Consider the following 22,051-nt stretch of genomic DNA (forward strand, 5'->3'; position numbering starts at 1 on the left):
TCTCAGGCCGTTCTCTTGGTCACTCTATACGTTTTAACGTTACCCTGTTTCTTTTCATAGTTTGCAAAACCAGAGTGGCACATGGCACCAACTCTCATGAGGTGAGTGACAACACACAGGATTTGTAAGAAATAACTTTGTTACACTGAGACCCATTTTCCTTGGAAAAAGTTGCCTTTCCACTATGTTTACATACATATCTGTACCATTTGGAAACTGAAGTATTCTGGTTACCTTTCTTTGAATAATCTATATTTGATGCACTTGATTCTTATATTTAATTTGTGAAGAGTTTATTGCTTCTAACTCCGTGATATGTGAGAGACAAGTCTATTTTCTTCTTTTGTTCAAAGCATTTCAATAAGATCTATTTTTATGTTGGTGGACTTTGAGATTTTTATTAACACAGTTTCTGACTCACTTTTGGAAATCATTCTGTTACGAAAAGCTACAAACATTCAAATAAAAACTGAAAATGCTGAAAAAACTCAAAGTCTGGTCTGGCAGCATCTGTAGCGAGGGAAACCAAGTTAGCATTTTGAATCTGATTTGACTCTTCAGCCGTATCAGACTGGAAACCTTATCTCTGTTTCTCTTGTAAAAGTTTACAAAATCACGAGGGGAATGGATAGGGTGATTAGTCAAGATCTTTTCCCCAGGCTAGGGAGTCCAAAACTAGAGGGTATGGGCTTAAGGAAAAAGGGTTGAGATTTAAAAGGGCCTTAAGGGGTAATGTTTTCATGCAGAGGTTGGTGCATGTATGGAATGAACTGCTTAAGGAAATGGTGGAGGCTGGTGCAATTACAATACTTAAAAGGCATCGGGATGTGTGTGCGAATAGGAAGTGTTTAGAGGGATATGGGCCAAATGCTGGCAAATGGGACGAGTTGAGATTAGGAAATCTGGTCAGCATGAACGAGTTAGACCAAAAGATCTGTTTCTAGGCTGTACAGTTCTTTGGCTCTCCTCCAATGTTGCCAGACCTGCTGAGTTTCTCCAACACTTAAAGATTTTTATTTCAGATTTCCAACATCTGCAGTATTTTAGTTTTAATCTACAAAAGTATAAGCTTCTTCATGTGCACGAATGTTCCCAGAGTTTATCGACATTAGAACACTTGTACAATAACAGGTCCAGGATTAGTTGGTAACAGTTAGCTGTTCTTTCTCTGTGCAGTTGTGCCAGTGAAGAGTAAGGCAGACACACTGGACTTGTCCAGAGTTTCTTTGTTAGTATTGTCAAATGTTAGCATCTGAGGAAATTTGTTTCAAAGTTTGCAAACATTCATTTATAGTGACTGCAGAGGTAAAGATTTTTTTTTAAAAAAAGACTAGTATTCATGGAGTATCCTATGCATCTAAGCAATGTCTCAAAGGACCACAGAGTATTAAATTAATTTTCAAGTGCAGTAATTGTTATCAGTTTTCAGAAGCAAAAGAGATGAATGTATAGTTATTCTGGTTTAACTTTAACATTGTTAGTTCATAAAGGAAACGTGCAATTGAAGTTTAATTTCAAGCAGACATACAGAGATTTATAACCCAACTATTCATTCAACAACTTACCTTGAAGATGGCAGGTTAGAAGATGCAGTACTACCCAAAAGTATTGGTCAAGGTTATGCAGTTAATTTCTGGTATGGAGTTGAAAGCCTAAAGTTGTGATTTAGGGAAGACTTTGAAAACTGAGATAAACAGCGGATAAATCCTCGGGTTGTGGTTATGAAAACTTTGAGGAAAAGCGTAAGTCAACTGTTCTTGGATCTGTCCTCAGAGTTTGTCTGTTAATTAGAATCAATATAATTGCAAACAGAAGATTTGTTTAAGAAATAGGTGGATCTGATATAGTCTATTCTAACTGTCTGTCACAGTCAGCATTGCACCCAAATTGTACAGTTTACAGAAAGGTTGAGATCACTCCTACATTACAGTGAATACTTCCTAAGTATCAGTCTATCATAAGAGCAGGCATTTTCTGTAGAATACTCAAATTCCTACTCTTGCGCTTTTAAGACCGATCACTATCTGAATACTGCAATACTTTACAAAAATCAGAGGCACTAATTCTTAACAGAATCTACATATGATTCCTCTGATCTTCCAAATTAGTCATGAAAAGCTTAGAGCTTCTAAACCAGCGATAAGCGACAATGAGGTGTAAAAATCTAAACAAACCAATTAGCACCCAAACAGGTTTTCCCTGCAGCTTAGAGTGTGTGCCAGTGGGCTTTAAGTTGCTTATTAAAATCATCTCTGACTGAAATTGCTCCCCTAAGCAGTATGTCACTTGGCCAAATCATTTTGTATTCAACTGCGTCTTGTTGCACTCTGACATTCTCCCATAGAATGGTGGGGTAGCTGTAAATCAGTTTCCCCTTTAAGAACCTCATTTCCTTGGAGCCCAGCTCTGAAAGCCCTAGCCTCTGTTTTCATTGGCTTGTCTCTTACAGTGGTGGGGGGGAGGGGGGAGTGTGCTTTGAAACTTGGGATTCTTTTGTGGAAATATTTCTTCTCAAAATGCTGCTAATTCTGTTGTTATGGTAGTGAGATCTAGGATATTGTGCTTTAAAGCTGGCCAACAAACACACCGATTATCTCCAGTTAGTTGGACGAGCTCCACCTCAGATCTATAAATAGTTCCTGTGACAGCCCCTCAAGCCAGATGAAAAGTCAGAGAGGATTTGTTCTGCAGCTTCACTTGATTGCTTTGCTGTTCAGGCGGGCTTAGCGCTCCAACTGTTCTGGAAACTTCTAAATCTTCTGAACAGTTAGCTAAAAGATATTGAAACAGACTTGGAGGAGCCACTCTTGTGGCGGAAGCTTTGTCTGATTGGAACTTGGATGTTTGATTTGGCTGCAGAACCTCCAAATATGGTCTTGTTTAGAAGGTTATCAGAGAATGTACAAACATGTGCTGCCTCAAGGCTGAAAACCCAATAACACACTATGCTGAGACAACACTCGGTTTTAATCAGGAGGGATGCAGAGTATGCTGAGTTAGTGTCGGCCCTGATTGATTTGTGAACCACCCATCTTCAATAAGCTGGAACCAGGCTACTATCGGGGCACCTTCATTCACTGTGTATTGTTGTGGTGAATAACAATAGAGGACACTTGCATGAAGAGCAAAAACATATGTAAATGCCATGCTTTAAAATGTCCCACAGGGCTATTATAAAATACAATATGATATTGAGCCAAATAAGTCAGGTGATCAAAAGTTTATCAAAGAGGTAAGGAGTGTCTGAAATGGAAGAAAATGAGGGGCAGAGCTGCAGGGAGGAAATCTCCGATTAGGGCCTACGTATTGGAAGACCCAACCATCGATGGTGGAGTGATTTAGAATTTCGTAGTATGGGGAAAGGCCCTTCAAGTCCAGGGCTCAGATGCTAATAAAGCCAGTATTACACCAGAAACGGAAATTGCTGGAGAAACTCAAATGGTCTGGTAGTATCTGTGGAGAGAGAAAGTGTCAACATTTCTGGCCCAGTGACCCTTCTTCAGAACTGTTTTTGTTTCAGATTTCCAGCAACTACCATTCTTTTGGTTTCACAATTAGATCAGCTTAATTTCAAACTATTCCCAGGGAGAAGAATGAAGTTGGTGGCAAGGAATAGAATTTAGAGCAATGTTCAAAACTACTGATTGCTAACTTCCCAATATTTCATTCAAGGATATTCCTAACCATTCAGCACTCAACACTGGGGGGGAGAGAGAGATAACGGCGAGGTAGATCTTCAGGTTATCAGTGTATATGCAAACATTATCACTTTCAAATGATGTCATTGAGAAACAGAATGTGTCTCAATGGAAATAAGAGGTGTTCCAAGGATTGGTCCTTGGGTACACCAGAGATTATGGAAAAAATGCAGGAGGAGAAACCAGTGCAAGTGATTCTCAGGTGTATTTAAATGGAGAAGGATTAAAGCATGGAAGAGCAGTCCCACTCAGCTGGACGACAAATAGAGGCAGGTTGAAAGGGGATGATGTGGTCAACCATGTCAAAAGCTGTCAACTGGTCTGAAAGCTGAGAAGGGACAGCTTTTCATTGTCATAGTGAGATAAGATGTGATTTGTGGCTTTAGAAAAGAGACATTTTAGTACGGTGCTGAGGTAATTATCGAATTAGAGGGATTGAAATATGGGAGCTGCATGAAAGATGGTCACAGATTTGGGAGGTGATCGCACATTCAAGGACCTTCAAGGGGAACCTTTATAACACCTTTCATGATCTTGGGCCTTCCCTAGTGGCAACCAGTCAATGAAATATGTTTTTGAAATGTAGTCTTTGTTGTAATGTACAGCGATGACTAAGAGGAGAGAGAACTTGTGAAAATTTTGTAGAGGTCACTGCCTTACCTTTATTAGGCAACTTGAAGTTGATTCCCAGGACCTGGCCTGAACTTGCCTTTGGCTTACATTGCCCAGATATTCTTTGGGGATGGCATAAAAGCAACGGCAATCTTCCAGAGGTCAAAAGGTTATCAAAAACAGGTTGAAAAATAGTCAAGGCAGAATCCAACACATTGCATGGAGACGTAGTTGAGACAGGGAAGTGGGTGGCCCTGAGCATTATCATCTCAATCTCAGTTTTTCAGATGCCTCGTCCATATGCCTTGACATTTTTTAAAGATTATTTCACTGTTGACAATGATTTGTTTCTATTAATAATGTTTCTAAGACTCCAACTTCAGGCTCACTGTACTGTGTCCTCGAACTGGAAAATCCACCTTGACCCCTCTGGGAAATTCACTAGCCCACACATTTCATATCCTTTGACAGAATTATTGCTGCTTGTCTTGACCAGCACAAACTGAGAGGGATGAATTGTTGCTGTTGTGTTTCCGGCAGTCCTGCTGAATATAGCCATTCATGCTTTCTGCATTCCTCAACTTGTGGGAGGGAACACGCTGTTATAAAAAGCAAATAGTAAAAATGAGCGATGCACTGTTTGGGCATTGTCTTGGAAAATGTGTGGGCCCTACATTCAGAAGTAGAATCTGAGTTTCACCCCTCAGCAGTTCATGAGTGAAATGGAGGGGATACTGACGAGAGGATTTGAACGTTCAGGGTTGTTCAAAGTTTCGAAGGAGTGGCAGGGGGAATGATGAGAGGAAAGAGAGGGTCATTTCTAATTAACCCTATCAGTCACATCATACTGTGTTGCCCCTTTTCCTGAGCTGCATCAAACGTTGAAATAAATAAGCTACAGAATGGAAGACTGGAACATGCAAATAATGACTGAAGTAATAGGTGTGGAGAAGGAGAGGGACTGAGTGGGATTGGGGGTCAGTGGAAGGAGGAGAGGGAGAGAATGAGAAAGGTGCTGAAGAAATGGGAGGGAATACTGTACACCATGAAGAAAAACTGGACGCTTTAACTAAGCAAGTCTCCTGTGTAATTATTCTTGCAATGTTTGTTTTTGATTATAAAAATGCACTGTGGCTCCTTTTTTTTTGTTGAAGTTGAGATTTGACCTGTTAAAGTTTTTTTACTGGTAGCTGTTGCATTGTGCACCACATTAAGGCAGATTTGTGCACGCTGCTTTTATCTAGTTTTAGATCCACAAAACTACTTCAGTTTTGTTCTTTTAGTTTCCTAGTTAATTTTAATGTTTCCATCTTTATGCACAGTTTTATTTTGGTTGCAGAGATTTGCTATGATGGTCATTAATACTTGGTTTAATGCACTCTCTCCCTAAAAACAACATCCATGATGATGATGTCAGTCACAGTGATGTGAGAACGACTAAGGGCAACTATTTCAACCCTACATGTGTTTGTTACAGACAAGGGATCAAGGGAAGCCCCACAGCAAGTTACCTATATTCCCTCTGCAAGGATAGTATGTCACATGAAGCTTTGGGTGGAAAAATGCTGCTATTCAGTAAGATTGTCCTGTAATTTTAAAAAAAAGTATTATTCTATGGCTGTGAACATCACCAGCAAGGCCAGTATTCCTTGCTCATCCTGGATTACCTCTCAAGACAGCAGCTAATGTGGTGTAGCTATATCCACAGCACTGTTTGGGAAAGAGTTCCGATGTTCGACTCAGTGCCAGAGAGATAACAATGATAAATGTGTATGTCAGTACGGTGTGTGACTTGAAGGGAACTTGGATGTGATGCTATTTCTCTGCACCTGTTTATCCTTGACCTGCTAGGTGATGGCGATCACAAATTTGGAAATACCATTGTGCTATAAAGGAATATTCAATCATCTTGTGAATAACTCATAGCGTGTTTTTTGTCAACTGAATTCTTTCTTTTCCTTTTTTCCTAAAGCTTCAGATATTCTACTGAATGCGAGTGCATGTGGCCCAATTAGTAGCAAAGTCTGAAAAAATATGGAAACCCCAAATATTACATTCAAAAACAAAAATTGCTGGAGTAACTCGGGTCTGGTCGTGTCAGTGGAGGGAAGACAGCGTTAACATTTTGAGTCGTGTGACCCTTCTTCAAAACTGTTCTATTCCCTTTCCCCATACAATTGCACATTATTTCTAATAAAATAATCATCTAATTCCCCTTGGAATGCCTCAATTGAACTTCCCTCCTGTCAGGACATTTCAGACCTGCACCACTCATTGTGTGAAAATTCTTTTCTCACATTACGTTTCCAACATTTACAAATTATTGTAAATCAGTGCTGTCTTGTTCTTGATTCTTTTATAAATGGGAACTGTTTATTTCTATCTACTCTATCCATACCTCTTGTGAATTTGAAAACTTCTATTAGGTCTCCTCTTAGCCTTTGCCTCTCAAAGCAAAACAGTCTCAACTTCTCCAACCTCACACTCAAAGTTTCTGATAGAGTCATAGAGATGTACAGCATGGAAACAGACCCTTCAGTCCAACCCGTCCATGCCGACCAGATATCCCAACCCAATCTAGTCCCACCTGCCAGCACCCGGCCCATATCCCTCCAAACCCTTCCTATTCATATACCCATCCAAATGCCTCTTAAATGTTGCAATTGTGCCAGACTCCACCACTTCCTCTGGCAGTTCATTCCATACACGTACCACCCACTGCATGAAAAAGTTGCCCCTTAGGTCTCTTTTATATCTTTCCCCTCTCACCCTAAATCTATTCTCTCTAGTTCTGGACTGCCTGATCCCAGGGAAAAGACTTTGTCTGTTTATCCTATTCGTGCCCCTCATAACTTTGTAAACCTCTATAACGTCACCCCTCAGCCGCCGACTCTCCAGGGAAAACAGCTCCAGCCTGTTCAGCCTCTCCCTGTAGCTCAAATCCTCCAACCCTGGCAGCATCCTTGTAAATCTTTTCTGAACCGTTTCAAGTTTCACAACATCTTTCTGATAGGAAGGAGACCAGAATTGCACGCAATATTCCAACAGTAGCCTAACCAATGTCCTGTAAAGCCGCAATATGACCTCCCAACTCCTGGACTCAATACTCTGACCAATAAAAGAAAGCATACCAAACATCTTCCTCACGATCCTATCTACCTCCGACTCCACTTTCAAGAAGCTATGAATCTGCACTCCAAGGTCACTTTGTTCAGCAACACTCCTTAGGACCTTACCATTAAGTGAGTAAGTCCTGCTAAGATTTGCTTTCCCAAAATGCAGCACCTCGCATTTATCTGAATTACACTCCATTTGCCACTTCTCAGCCCATTGGCCCATCTGATCAACATCTCTCCTGCACTATCTCCATTGCATTCACATACTTCCTATGGTGTGGCACCCAGAATGATACACAGTAGACTAGCTGAGGTCTAATAAGTGTCTTGTGTAAATTAAGCAATACTTCCTTGCTCTGTGCCCCTATTAATAAACACAGGATACCGTGCACCTTATTAACTGCTCTCTCCCTCTATCCTTTAACATTTAGTGATCTGTGCACAAATACAACCAAATCCCTCTGCACATCCTTAATTATAGAACATAGAAACATAGAAGAATACAGCGCAGTACAGGCCCTTCGGCCCTCAATGTTGCACCGATCCAAGCCCACCTAACCTACACTAGCCCACTATCCTCCATATGCCTATCCAATGCCCGTTTAAATGCCCATAATGAGGGAGAGTCCACCACTGCTACTGGCAGGGCATTCCATGAACTCACGACTCGCTGAGTAAAGAACCTACCCCTAACATCTGTCCTATACCTACCCCCCCTTAATTTAAAGCTATGCCCCCTTGTAATAGCTGACTCCATACGTGGAAAAAGATTCTCATTGTTGACACTATCTAAACCCCTAATCATCTTGTACACCTCTATCAAGTCACCCCTAAACCTTCTTTTCTCCAATGAAAACAACCCAAGTGCCTCAGCCTTTCCTCATACGATCTTCCTACCATACCAGGCAACATCCTGGTAAACTTCCTCTGCACCCGTTCCATTGCCTCCACATCCTTCCTATAGTATGGCGACCAAAACTGCACACAATACTCCAGATGTGGCCGCACCAGAGTCTTATACAACTGCAACATGACCTCAGTACTCCGGAACTCAATTCCTCTACCAATAAAAGCCAGTACGCCATATGCCTTCTTCACTGCACTATTTACCTGGGTGGCAACTTTCAAAGATCTGTGTACATGGACACCAAGATCCCTCTGCTCATCCACACTACCAAGTATCCGACCATTAGCCCAGTACCCCATCTTTTTGTTACTCTTACCAAAGTGAATCACCTCACACTGAGCTATATGAACTCCATTTGCCACCTTTCTGCCCAGTTCTGCAGCTTATCTATATCCCGCTGTAACCTGCCACATCCTTCCTCACTGTCTACAACTCCTCCGACTTTCGTATCATCCGCAAACTTGCTCACCCAACCTTCTAACCCCTCCTCCAGGTCATTTATAAAAATGACAAACAGCAATGGTCCCAAAACAGATCCTTGCGGAACACCACTAGTGACGGCACTCCAAGATGAACATTTGCCATCAACTACTACCCTCTGTCTTCTTCCAGCCAGCCAACTCCTAATCCAAACCTCCAACTCACCCTCAATGCCATACCTCCGTATTGTACCTTGTATTTTATATTGTCTTTAATCCTACCAAAATGCATCACCTCATATTATTATGCATTGAACTGCATTTGCCACCTAACCACTAACTTCACAAACTTGTCAATGGCTTTTTGGGAGTTCTACACTGTCTTTCTCACAGTTTACAATTCTTCCAAACATTACATCTTCCACAAACTGTCCCATGAACACGAAGATCTAGATTGTTAACACAAATTGGGAAAACCAAGGATCCCAATACCAACTCTGGGGAAGTCCGATAAGTCTTCCTTCAGTCTAAAAAAAAATCCATTAATCACTATTGTGTTTCAAATTACTTGGCCAACTTTGAATTGACATTGTTACTGTTCTTTTTTTATTATTATTACATGAGCTGTAACATTTCTCTGAAGTTTGTTGTGTGGCCTTATGAAAGTGCATGTGTACACAGAGCAACATTACCCGAATCAATCCTTTCTGTTTTTCATCAGCAAGTTTCCCCTTTATAAATCCATGCTGGCAAGTCCTAATCCACCTGTCTTTTCATTGTGACTACTAATTCTATTCTGAATAATTGTTTCCAGAAGGATCCCTGCCAGTGAGGTTCAACCGACTGCTTATCAAGAAACTATCTAACTCAACCCTAAAATTATTCAAAGACTCTGCTTCCACTATCTTTTATGGAAGAGCATTCCAAACACTCATGAACTCTGTAAGAGAATCTTTCTCCTCATGTCTGTATTAAAGGAGTAACCCCAGTTATCTCTAGTTTTTGATTCTCCAACAAGATGAATCATCCTTTCTGAGGGCACCCATTCAAGACTTTTCTGGATCTTGTGTATTTCAATCAACTTATGTCTTGCTCTTCTAAACTCCAGGGGATATTGCTAGCCTGTCCAATCTTTCTTCAGTGAACAACCCACCCATTCCAGGTATTAGTCCAGGAAATCTTCTCTGAACTGCTTCCAATACATTTACATTCTTAAATAAGAATGTGTATATTATTCCAAATGTGGTCTCTGTCTAACTGAAGATTATCCTCCCTACAATGACATTCAATTAACTTTCTTAATTACTGTACCTTCATACTTGCCTTTGACAATTCTTATACTGGGGCACCCAGATCCCTCTGCAGTCTCTTACCTTTTTTTTATTCTTCAAAATGTGCAATTTTCTCACATCATACTCCATTTGCTTGATCTTTGTCCATTGATTGAACCTATTCAATATCCCTTTGTGGTCTCCACATGTCCTTTTCATGATTCATTTTTCCATCCAAATTTCTGTCAACAGCAATTTAATAACCCGACCTTTCCTCTCTTTTATCTTAGTCTTTTATGTACATTGTAAAAGGCTGAGGTCCCAACACTGATTCCTGTAGCATACGAGTCATTACATCTTGCCAGCTGGAACATAACCCTTTTAAGTGTACTGTTTATTGTTGGATAGTCCATCTTTGATTCACACCAGTGTGTTATGTCCTACATCATGAGCTCTTATTTCTTGCAATGAACTTCAATGTAGAACCTTATCAAATACCTTCTGAAAATCTAAATGCAGTACATCTACTGATTTCCCCTTATTGATGACTCATGCTAATTCTACAGAGAACTTCATTACGTTAGTTAAACATGATTTCTCTTTCACAAAAGCACATGGACTCTGCTTGATTGCCTTGAACATATCCAACTGCCCAGTTTTAGCTTCTTTAAGAACATCTTTCCTGTGACAGTTGTTAAGCTAACTATCCTACAGTTTCTTGCTTCCTCTCTCCTTCCCCTTCTGAATACGTTGTTCCATTTTCTAATCTCCAATCTAATGGAACCTTTTCTTAATTAATCTAATTTTGAAACTTTAGAACCGGTGCATCAATTATCTCACGAGCCACCTCTCTTCAGACCCAGAATGTATCTGTCAGGACCTGTGGATTTGTCAGCCCACATATTTAATATTTTGCTCAGTACCATGCCCCTGGTGATTGTGATTTTCTTGAGCTCCTCCCTTCCTTCTATTTCCTGATTTTTTTTTTTAAGGATGTTACTCATATCATCTGTATGGAAAATCAATGCAATATGTCTGTTCAATTCATCTACCATCTCCTTATTTTCAATTATTAATTTCCCTTGCTTTCTAAGGGCCAACACTTGCTTTATTAAATCTCTTCATTTTTAGCAATCTATAGAAAGCCCCACTTTTTGCTTTTATATTTTTAGCTAGCTTTCTCTCTCAGTATAATTTTCCCTCCTTATTAGTTTATTGGTTATTCTTTGCTGCTTTTTTAAATGTTCTGTCCAATTTTTTGACCTGACACCTATCTTTGCATTTTCTTTAACTTCTTAAGATGTTGGGTTGTCCCCTTAGAATTTTTCTTTCTCATTGGAATGTTTCTATTTTGTGTAGTCTGAAAAATCTCCTTGCCTGTCAATATCTCTGTTGACCTATCCCTATATGCAATTTTCCAATTCACTTCAACCAGCTTTGTTTTCATGTCTTCAGAACTGCCTCAATTTAAATTTGAAATAATAGTCTTGGACCCACTCTTTGAATCTTACAATTAGTTTGCGAATGAATTGTATTACAGGCTATTACTTAGGACATCATTACTCTGAGGTTATTAATCCCAACCCATTGCACAATACCAGGTCTAATATAACCTAATCTCTGGTCAACTCGAGAACATGCTTTTCTGAGAAACTATCCTAAAAATATGCAATGAATTACTTTGCTACTTTTGCACGTCTGTTTTTTTCAAGTCTCTATGATTATCAGTATACCTTTCTGATGAACTCCCATTATTTCTTCTTTTATAATTCAGTTTTTATATTAGTCGCATTTGGAATTACTCCACAGAGGCTGGTATTCTGTCAGAAAACTACTGTTTATTTAGACGCAGAGAGTCCTTGGCACTGATGCAGCTTACTCCGAGCCAGCTCTGAGTGAACAGAACCTCTGACACTTTTGTTTATACCTGTCAACCAGGTCTCCTTGATTGGGGCTATTAATCTGGTCCACGACCACCCTCCCCTCCCCTCCCCCCATTAGATGCTTGCTTCTGGGCAATTGATTTTTGTTTTCATTTAGCACGCTATTTTAGAGGGAGCTATTGGGAGTGATAAATGAGAAATAGCTGCACAAAAGATGCGTCAGCAGGAGAGCCACATCATCATGTAGGAAAGGTTACACTGTGGTTACAATTGGTTTCAGCAAAGCCACAATTCTGTCAAGTTTATTTTTATCCTGGTAAAGCAGGTCCAACCTGCCAGGCCCTACATATGCTGGCTTCTAACGATGAGGTTGCTTCAGGCAGTGAAGAATGCCCACAGGCAGGGAACTCTCAGAATATCATCAGATATTCTCTTCCTCAGATTAACTGTAGAAGGAAATGAATTGTCTTGGTTGTGCTGTGTAGGATGTCTGCAGGCAAGAAAGAACCTTGGAGAAAGGGTTTCAAATATGCTTCAATCAATTAATCAAGTCCTTGTTACTTTTCATTTAGTAATTGATGAAAGGGATGACCATAAGTAAAACTCTGATAAGCCCACACATGTCTTAATGAGCTTCTTACATCCCTATGCTTGGCGTTTATGATTACGGCAAAATTTGATGTATTTTAGGCAAATCTGTGTTTTGCTGAGATTGTTACAATGTACCCTGATCACAACAAAGACATTGATTACCTTATAATTGGGAGGTACAGAGAGTAGAATAGAACTTGGTCATATTTCACATGGAAATTATTGTATTTTCTCTGTTTGTTTAAGCAGCAATCTTGACTGAATTCTTCAGATGTCCTGGTTTGTGTGATCTGTGAAACCCTGTCATGCTTGAGATAGGGAGCCCAGATGCTGTTCCAGCCTCCATCTGTAGAACTGCATTGTCGTAGTTTTCTGGATTGCTGTCCCTCTTCTGTCTCCAGTTCTCTCAACAGAATTCCTAGTCTCACACTACTCCCAGTTGGAGCCTGTCTAATGTTTTGGACAGTTGCCTGTTTTGGATTGGATATAACCTGCACAAGGATATTAATCAATGCGAACAAATAGCTTTGTAGAAATATGATCTTTCTTCTTGTATATAGTACAGTTAGGGCCTGCATATACATTTGACTTGGCACTTCTAGCAGAAATCCCTGTAAATTCCCTTACACCCTATGACTTTGACAACTTTACAAAAGGCAGATGTACGTTCTGCTTGTAACTCATGGTGCTGTCCCCAGATGGCACTAGATTTCCAGTCAATAATACACTGCAACAGCAAAGCCTCAGGCTGGGTAGACAAGAAGGGTTCCTTCAGGAACAAAAACTTCATAATTAAATAATTAACAGTGTTGGTCCTTTTTTGGTGAAGTGAGGCACTATTTCTGATTATGGAGAGGGGGGATGGCATATTGATAAATATTTCCAAATGTGGTCTGAATCTTAGCCCTTCTGTTCTCTGTGGGAGCTTACTATGTGGTAGTCTGATGTTTTCCGATATTTCGAAAGTGACTACCCCTCAAAGTTACTTCATGAGCTCTAGACCTGTACTGACAACATGAAAGGCAATTATGGACCATGACTTTTTAAAGAAAGTAAACCCAGACAATAGTTTAAAACCAAAAGTGTAAGATGCAGCAAATGTCGAATAGATGAGCTGCATCTAGGACTGATGCTCTGAAGATGGTAATTACTCAAAGTCTGAAGATTATAGAAAGGTATAAATACAGATTTGAGTTCTGAAGAAAAAAATAACTTTACAGAAGTAGGTAACCCTCTATGACGTAGACTGTTTGTTTCCACAGATGGCAATAATTTTCAGTGAAGCTGGTTTGAAAGACATAAAGCCCCAGTGTGTCATCCAGAGTTTTATAAACCACAACGCAGTGCTATACAAAGTCTTTGTTGTTGGAGAGTTCTACAGCGTGGTTGAACGGCCGTCACTGAAGAATTTCTCGAGAGGTGTTTCAGGTTAGTGGATAGACTGAACTAGCTAGAGAAACTCAGCAGGTCTGGCAGCGGCTGTGGGGAGAAAGCAGAGGCAATGTTTTGGGTCCAGTGGCCTCCCTGATCTAAAACGTTGACGCTGCTCTCTGTCCACAGATACTGCCAGACCTGCTGTGTTTCTCCAGATATTTCTGATTTTGTTTTAAGGTTTCCAGCATCCACAATCCTTTGGTTTTGTTTAGTGGCTGGACAGACTTGATGACAAATAATTCCCTTTTCATCCAGTGCACCTCAAGTTGCTCATTAGTAATTTTTTTGAACTAATGTGGCCATCAAACCTTCAACCTTGTTTTAGAATGAATTTGGTAGCATCCTTCCCATGATGTCAAATATGGAATACTTCTTTCCACTTTTATACTACAGAAGGGCCACCTTACAAAGATACAGGAAAAAACTAAATTCACCCTTGCATTAGAAAATTTCAGGTTAAGGATCAGGAATGCCACATTCCTGTCCCAATCTCACTCCCTCCATATTGGAGGGCAGCATTGAGAATACTTTGTCCTGACTTCATACTCAATCCCACACTGAGAAATACCTTAAATGCTGAGCACGTCACTGGGGTTTGAGTTCAGTAGATCAGCTCAGTTCAAAAAAGAAAATATGTGAAGGGATTAGAATATATTATATACCCTCTCTGCTATGTTAAAAAATACTTGTGATGTACTGACCCCTTTGAAAAGTTTTGTGTAAATAGTAATTGTTATAAAATTTCTATTGCTTACAGACAGAAAAACGATATTTTTCAACAGTCACAATGTCTCAAAACCAGAATCCTCATCTGATTTAACTGCAGTAAGTACTAACCTTTGGTATGTAGTTCTTTGAAGTTTGCATCTACGTAGAAAGGGTGGTTAAGAAGGTGTTTAGCATGCTTGCCTTCATTGTTCAGACCTTTTGAGTATAGGATTTGGGATCCAATATTGAGGACATTGGTGAGGCCTCTTCTGGAGTGTTGTGTCCAGTTCTGGTCCCTATTGTATGAAGGGCATTATCAAGCAGGCACGAGTTCGGAAAAGATCTACCAGGATGTTGCTGGGAATGCAAAGCTTGAGTTATAGTGAGAGACTGGATAGACTGGCAATTGTTTTCACTGAAGTGTAGGAAGTTGAGGGGCAATCTTAAAGAGGTTTTTAAAATCATGAGGGGTATAGATAAGGTGAATGACAGGTGTTTTTTCTGTAGGGTGGGGATATTTAAAACAGGGGGCACATTTTTTAAGGTGAGAGGAGAAAGATTTAAAAAAGACATGAGGATAACATTTTTACACAGAAAATGATTTGTATGAAGAGTGAACTTCCAGGGGAAGTGGTGGATGCGGGTACAGATACAGTATTTAAAAGGTATTTGGATTAGTACATGAATAGGAAAGGTTTTGAGGGATAGGGGCCAAACACAGGCAAATGGGACTAGTTTAGTTTGGGATTATAGTCTGAAATTTCTGCACCTCTGTTTTTGGAAGATGTACTATCTTAAGATGAAATGATAGTGTTATTTTTTGGGTTAACTTTTCAGATTGGCAGAGAATTGATACAGTTGTGTTTTGAAAGGAGGGAAGCCGGGCTGGAATCAGGATGAAATAATTTTTTTGCCTGCCATTGCTTCCTTCCTACCTGATGACATCAAAATGATCACAACCTTCAACTACATGCTGTCTGTGAATTGAACTGCGCAGAAATCGCAACATCTTTGCACGATCACCAAACTCCCCTCAATGTACAAACTGTGTAAATATAAAGAACAATTCACTCAACAGGTCCTTGATACAATGCATGCAATAGACCCATGGGCAACCTACGGCTTTTGTAAACCAGGGGCAATATCAACATAGACCCAGACTTGGCTGAGCGACTGGAAACCTCAAGTTGTGAAAAATGGAAGGAAGGAAGTGTAATACTTCAGACAGTCACAGACAAACTGGTGGACAGGTGACAGGTGAAGTTCAGTGCAGCGAAATAAAAGTTTTTTTTTGTTGGAAGAACATGGATAGATAGCAGCATAAGAAAAAGCTGCTACTTTGAAGAGGCTGCAGGAGCAGAGGGACGTGGATGTAGATGTGTATGAGTCTTTAATGATGGGAGGAAAGATAGAAAGCAGTTAACAAAGCATTATCCTAGACCTTACTAATAAGGGAATGGATTATAAGAGCAAGGAGGCATTGAACTTGGATAAGATAGTGCTTTGTTCTCAACTGGATTATTGCATCCAGTTCCGGATGCTGTACTTAAGGAAGGTCTGATCAGACTGTCATTAAATGAGATTGAGAGATTCCAGGCGTGGGGGACATAAGATTTATAGATGGATTGTAGAAGTTAATACTGTTTACCTTGGAGAGGAGAAGGCTGAGAGTAGGTCTGCCAGAAGTATTCAAAATCGGGAGGAGACCGGACAGAATGGGGAGGAAGAAGTTGTTCCCACTGTTGAAGGGATTGCGAGCAACAGCACAGAATTTAAAGTAATTAGTAAAAGAAGTAAAAGCGACATGAGAAATAATTTTCACAGTGAATGGTTAAGGTCTGAATACAGTACCTGAGAAGGTAGTGGAGGCAGGTTCGATTGAAGCACTTAACGGGGAATTCGACTGTTATCTGAAAAAGAAGAAAGTGCAGTGTTCCAGGAAGAAAGCAGGAGAATGGCACTAAGTGAATTGTTCATTCAGAGTGCTGCTGCAGATAGGATGAGCCAAATAGTCTCCTCCCACGGTGTGTCAATTCGGTGATTTGGTATTTGGCATTGCAGCAAAGAACATTTACAATGGAGCTGAAAGGTCAAGACTCAGGGATCAACATTTCAAGAGAGGTCTGCGGTTTTCCGTAGAATGTTTGTTTGACCTATGAATTGCAAGCCAGGTAGTAAATATGTGGGCCTGCAAGTATCGTCCAGAGACTTAAACATTCTTGATCCCTTTGCCAAACTACTGGATAAGTGACTGAATGTGTATATGCACTGGGTCAAGTTGACATGCCATTTAACAATGTCCTTCCTGGGATTACAGAATTAGGAAAGGATTTTGCTTGAATTCCTTCCAGTGTGTAAGGAAGCCATTTTTCCATTACTGGCTCTGGATTGCTGAAGTCCTTTACCTAAGGTTTATTTTTGTTGCTGGTTTTGCTGCCTACAGACTCGGGGAAATTTGAACGGCCATGGGAGGGTTTTTATCTGCTGTTGTATCCACAATGATCTGAGTAAAAGCCATTTGAAAACTGACGGCAAATTAGGCTTCTGTATTCTTCATTAGGTTTTGCATTAAAAACATTTTGGGATTGAAACTGATTTTAAAAATATAATTCAGGGTTGGTTGCTAAGTCCTTGTCCTTGAGCTCTCTTTTGAAAGATGTGAATGGCTTCACCTGCAGAAAATTAAAATGAGCTTTTAGCTCATCAGCTGAATTGGAGTGGTTTAATTCAGGTCCAGTGTGGATTTTGCTGCTGTGTTTAGATTGACTGGTTCAGAGCCACCATTGATGGGTCACACTGGAAGGTAATCATTCACCCGCTAAGTTATTTTATTTAACACAAGACTGCTGTGTTCAATGGCACTAATTCTGTTGAATGACTGAAGCCGACAGTACTTTGACCTATTAAACAACTTAGATATACTGCTCAGCTTTAAATTTTACTGTCCCCAATGGAGAAGGAAGGGCAGCAGGGTGGCTCAGTGGTTAGCACTGCTGTCTCACAGCGCCAGGGACCCGAGTTTGATTCCAGCCTCAGGCGACTGTCTGTGCAGACTTTGCACATTCTCCTTGTGTCTAAGTGGGTTTCCTCTAGGTGGTCCGGTTTCCTCCTGCAATCCAAAGATGTGCAGGTTAGGTGGATTGGCCATGCTAAAATGCCCACAGTCTCCAGGGATGTGCAGGCTGGGTGAAATGCAGAGTTACAGGGATAGGGTCGGGTTGCGATACTTCTCAGAGGGTCAGTGTGGACTTGATGGACCAAATGGCCTGGATTCTATGATAAAACAAGGAAGTCAAATTTGGGATATTTGATCCATTGACTGCAAAGAATGCTGAAACTAAACAAGAAATTAATGGTCATACCAACAAAAGAAGTTGCCAACTACTTTCAAAACTTGAAGCTTTGTCTAATCCCTTAGAATCTATTTAGTAACTTTTTTTTTAATATTCATTATGGAATGTGAGGACTGCTGGCACGGTTAGCAATTATTGGCCATTCCTAATTGCTTTTGCAAAAGTGATGGTAAGCCACCATGAACTGCTACTGTCTGTGTTATGAAGTTAATCGCAGAGTGCTGCTGGAAGGGAATCCAGGATTTTGACATAGCAACACCTTTCTTCTAAGCTATCAATTGCAAATCACTTGACCAAAGGTGACCTTTGTCACTGATGTTGTACAAACTCATGACACTACCAAAATCTATACAGGTATTTCATAGTTTTTGGACAGTTTTGTTTTAATAGAGCTGCTGTCTTCAGCTTTGCTAATTCAACTGCTTGCTGTCTTACAATTAGCATGATAAAAATAGTTGTTTACATAAGTGATTGTTGTTTAAGGCATTTTCTGTTATGAAAAGGTGTGATATATATGACTTTAGTTTGTAAAGTGGAACTGTGTCAGGATCTTGTTCTCTGTGAGCTATCTATGAGCCCTTGAAGTCTGCTCTGGTGACATTCAGTTTGTGTTCTTTCCAGCTCGATGTAGTGGAAGGCGTCTTCAGGCCACCAAGCGACGAGGTCATCCGAAAAATATCCAGGACGCTGCGTGAAGCACTTGGCATATCCTTGTTTGGCATTGATGTAATAATCAATAACCAAACTGGCCAACATGCTGTTATCGATATTAATGCATTCCCAGGTAAACAGCTCCGTTCTCTCTGTCAAAGGGACACCTTTCTATTTGATGCTACGTACAGTGTATTTGTGAGGCCAGTGAATTTGTTTTCCTCTATTCATTCGCTGGATCCACTAGGCCAACAGTTATTGCTCATCCCTAATTGCTCAGAGGGTAGTTATGGGTCAACCACACTGCGCTGGGTCTGAAGTTACATGTAGGACTGACAGGGTAAGGATGATAGTTTCCTTCCCTAAAGGACATTAGTGAGCCAGATGGGTTTTTCCGACAGTCGACAATGGATTCGTGGTCATTGTTAGATTCCTAATTCCAGATGTTTATTGAATTTAAATTCCACCATCTGTCGTGGTGAGATTTGACCCCAGGTCCCACCAACATTACCTGGGTCTCTGGGTTAACAGTCCAGTGATAATACCACAAGGCCATCACCTTCCCTGTGAAGGGGAAGTTTTTCAAGTGCGACTATTTTGTGTGGAAGTTTTTTAAATGAAAGGCTACCTTGATGTGACTAGGTAAATTTGAAGTTTAGAGGAGGCTTGTAGCGAGTATAAACACTGCCATGGACCTTCATGGCTGACCATTGGGGTAATTAAACAGTTTGCACTGAAGGGAGCCTTTGAGGATTTCAGATTTGTTGGTGACATTGGCCTCTTTTTAATTAAAATGGAGAATCTTCATAAACCAGGATTGGAAAAAGATGCTTATTGTTTAAAAAAGGTCACCCTGCCTATGTTCTGCTTATGAGGATTAGATCTCTGCTCATAATAAAAGTAAAGGATGTGCTTATGCTGTGAATATATTGTATTTGATGGTTGCTCTTTTAAAATAAGTCACCTTTTTCTCCATTTAAGAGACACATCATTGGCAATTTGAAAAAAATCTTAGAATTCAAGCTCAAACCAAAGGAGGACGTGGGCAAGAGGCTGGCAACAATGTTTTGTGGCTTCAAATTCACTTTCAATTCTTCATGTAATTGAAACCATGCCAGTTGCAAATGTCTTAATTAGCAAGGGGCTTAAAATATACAGCAAGCACAAAGAAGAGCTCGGTGATCCCAGTGTCCACGTTCTCCCCTTGATTTTAGAATTTTGTAATAATTCAGTTGAATCCAATTCATCTTGTAAGTCTGCTTCTCATTTGACTACAGGAGCATTTACCCTGAAATCACTTAATTAGACTTCTGAAACTGGGTAATGACTGATGTGTTTTATATTCTTGTTTTCATTTTTAAATTCTCATCAGATTTTGCCCAAGTTTTATCTCAATAATCTTCTCCAGCCCTGTATTTTTTCATAAGTTGCTCTGACTCCATTGTCTTCACTTCCCTCCTCTTCCTCTACCACCTCCACCACAATAATGGCAGTCATTCCTTCAGCTGACTTAAATTCTCTCTCTTGCCTACCGTGCTGACCCTTGCCTCTTTCTCCTTCCTTAAGACCCTCCCATCGACCAAGCTTTTGGTCAGTCATCCAGAGGTCTCTCTCTTGTTTGAAATCTTCTTCTCTCAGTCTACCTTTAGAATAATGTTGAACAAATGTATGCTTGCAATGCTACACTGGTACAAGCTACTGCTGTCTTTGTTATGCCAGTCAATTTCAAATTCAAGTGAATTTTTCATGAGACTTCAAAGCACTGGTTGAGTAGAGCGTTTGAATGAATTAATTCCAATTAGTTTCACTGTCCTTTATTGACACAATGGAGATACAGTAGCAAGAGAATACAGAAATCTCCTTTTATAAATGAGTTAGGATTGAGCCGTTAAATTAAGTGTTCAGAGGAACCTCGATTATCCGAAGGGCATAGGTGTGGATTATTTCGTTTAGTTAATCAAATTCCGGATAATCGAATGCTGGATAACATAGTTTAGTCGAGCATTGGGACCTTGCCAGATAATCCGATATTTGGATAATTGAATGCCTGATAATCAGGGATCCTCTGTAATTCCCTTGGAGATTTGGGATTCAGGGAGTACATTGGTCCTTTACAATCAGCATTTCAAGTGATGTATCTTTTGATGACTGTCACAGACAGCGCACACAGGCGCTTGGTGGTAGTAGAGGTCACATGACAAAGACAAGCCAGCCAGGACATTTCCACAGTCATCTCCTTTTTGAAAAAACAGTAGGTGCACATATTCACCAAGGTACCCAATATACATGGTCAATAATGAAAATTAGCATTAATTAACATAATTAGGCTAGAAATGCTAATCCATTTCACTTCCATTAGTCTCTGTACATGCTTCGGATAATTGGGGTGCAATTTTCTACTCCCTGGAAGCAGCAAGAGAAAACATAATTGGGCTGAATTGGCCTTGATGAGGTACTCAAACCCTTCTTACCTTATCACTAATTAATTTCAGGATGAGAAAATCCATGGTGTTGTATGTAGCTGTCTGTAGTTGCGACAATATATCGAGACATTAATATTCTGTCAACTGGCCTGATTCTTGGTGAAAGTGAGGACTGCAGATGCTGGAGATCAAAGTCAAGATTAGAGTGGTGCTGGAAAAGCACAGCAGGTCAGGCAGCATCCGAGAAGCAGGAACATAGATGTTACAGGCAAAAGCCCTTCATAAGGAATAGAGGGAATCCTGATGAAGGGCTTTTGCCCAAAATATCGATTTTCCTGGTCCTCAGATGCTGCCTGATCTGCTGTGCTTTTCCTGCACCACTCTAATCTTGGCCTAATTCTTGTTGAGAACGTTGAATGTTTGCATTCTGATTGGCTCCCCAGTGTTCAGCTCTGACAACAAATTGGGGGTTTTATTGAAGTGAAATTTGGCTTTGTCATTTCACTTTGATTTTGTAACTGACTCCTGTTATTACTTTTGGCTGCGATTGTTTTCTGCTATTGGAAAAGTAATTTGAGTGTGGCATGACGTCTGGACTACTTTCAATACCATAGAGTCATAGAGATGTACAGCACGGAAATAGACCCTTCAGTCCAACCCATCCATGCCGACCAGATATCCCAACCCAATCTAGTCCCACCTGCCAGCACCTGGCCCATATCCCTCCAAACCCTTCCTTATCACCTTCTTAAACAGTGGCACCACGCTTGCCAAATTCCAGTCTTCCGGCATCTCACCTGTGACTATTGACGATACAAATATCTCAGCAAGAGGCCCAGCAATCACTTCTCTAGTTTCCCACAGATTTCTAGAGTAACCTGATCAGGTCCTGGGGGTTTATCCATCTTTTATGCGTTTCAAGACATCCAGCACTTCCTCCTCTGTAATATGGACATTTTGCAAGGTGTCATCATCTATTTCCCTG

The 22,051-nt window shown here is 40.3% G+C and overlaps 1 protein-coding gene across 4 annotated transcripts in view; it reads left to right on the top strand.

The window, feature by feature from the left end:
- Positions 1 to 22,051, top strand: part of itpk1a (inositol-tetrakisphosphate 1-kinase a) — a 232,664-nt gene that overhangs the window by 197,645 nt on the left and 12,968 nt on the right. For all 4 annotated transcript variants that reach the window (XM_087989685.1, XM_043697201.2, XM_043697200.2 and 1 more), the window contains 4 exons: positions 61 to 101; positions 13,760 to 13,925; positions 14,689 to 14,756; positions 18,614 to 18,776. In XM_087989685.1, the coding sequence (XP_087845811.1) occupies positions 61 to 101; positions 13,760 to 13,925; positions 14,689 to 14,756; positions 18,614 to 18,776 (438 nt within the window). The remainder of the gene's footprint in view (positions 1 to 60; positions 102 to 13,759; positions 13,926 to 14,688; positions 14,757 to 18,613; positions 18,777 to 22,051) is intronic.

Source organism: Chiloscyllium plagiosum, unplaced genomic scaffold (genome assembly GCF_037043375.1).
Source record: "Chiloscyllium plagiosum isolate Xiang-an unplaced genomic scaffold, Cpla_swu_hap1 HiC_scaffold_8, whole genome shotgun sequence".
Taxonomy (NCBI): Eukaryota; Metazoa; Chordata; class Chondrichthyes; order Orectolobiformes; family Hemiscylliidae; genus Chiloscyllium; species Chiloscyllium plagiosum.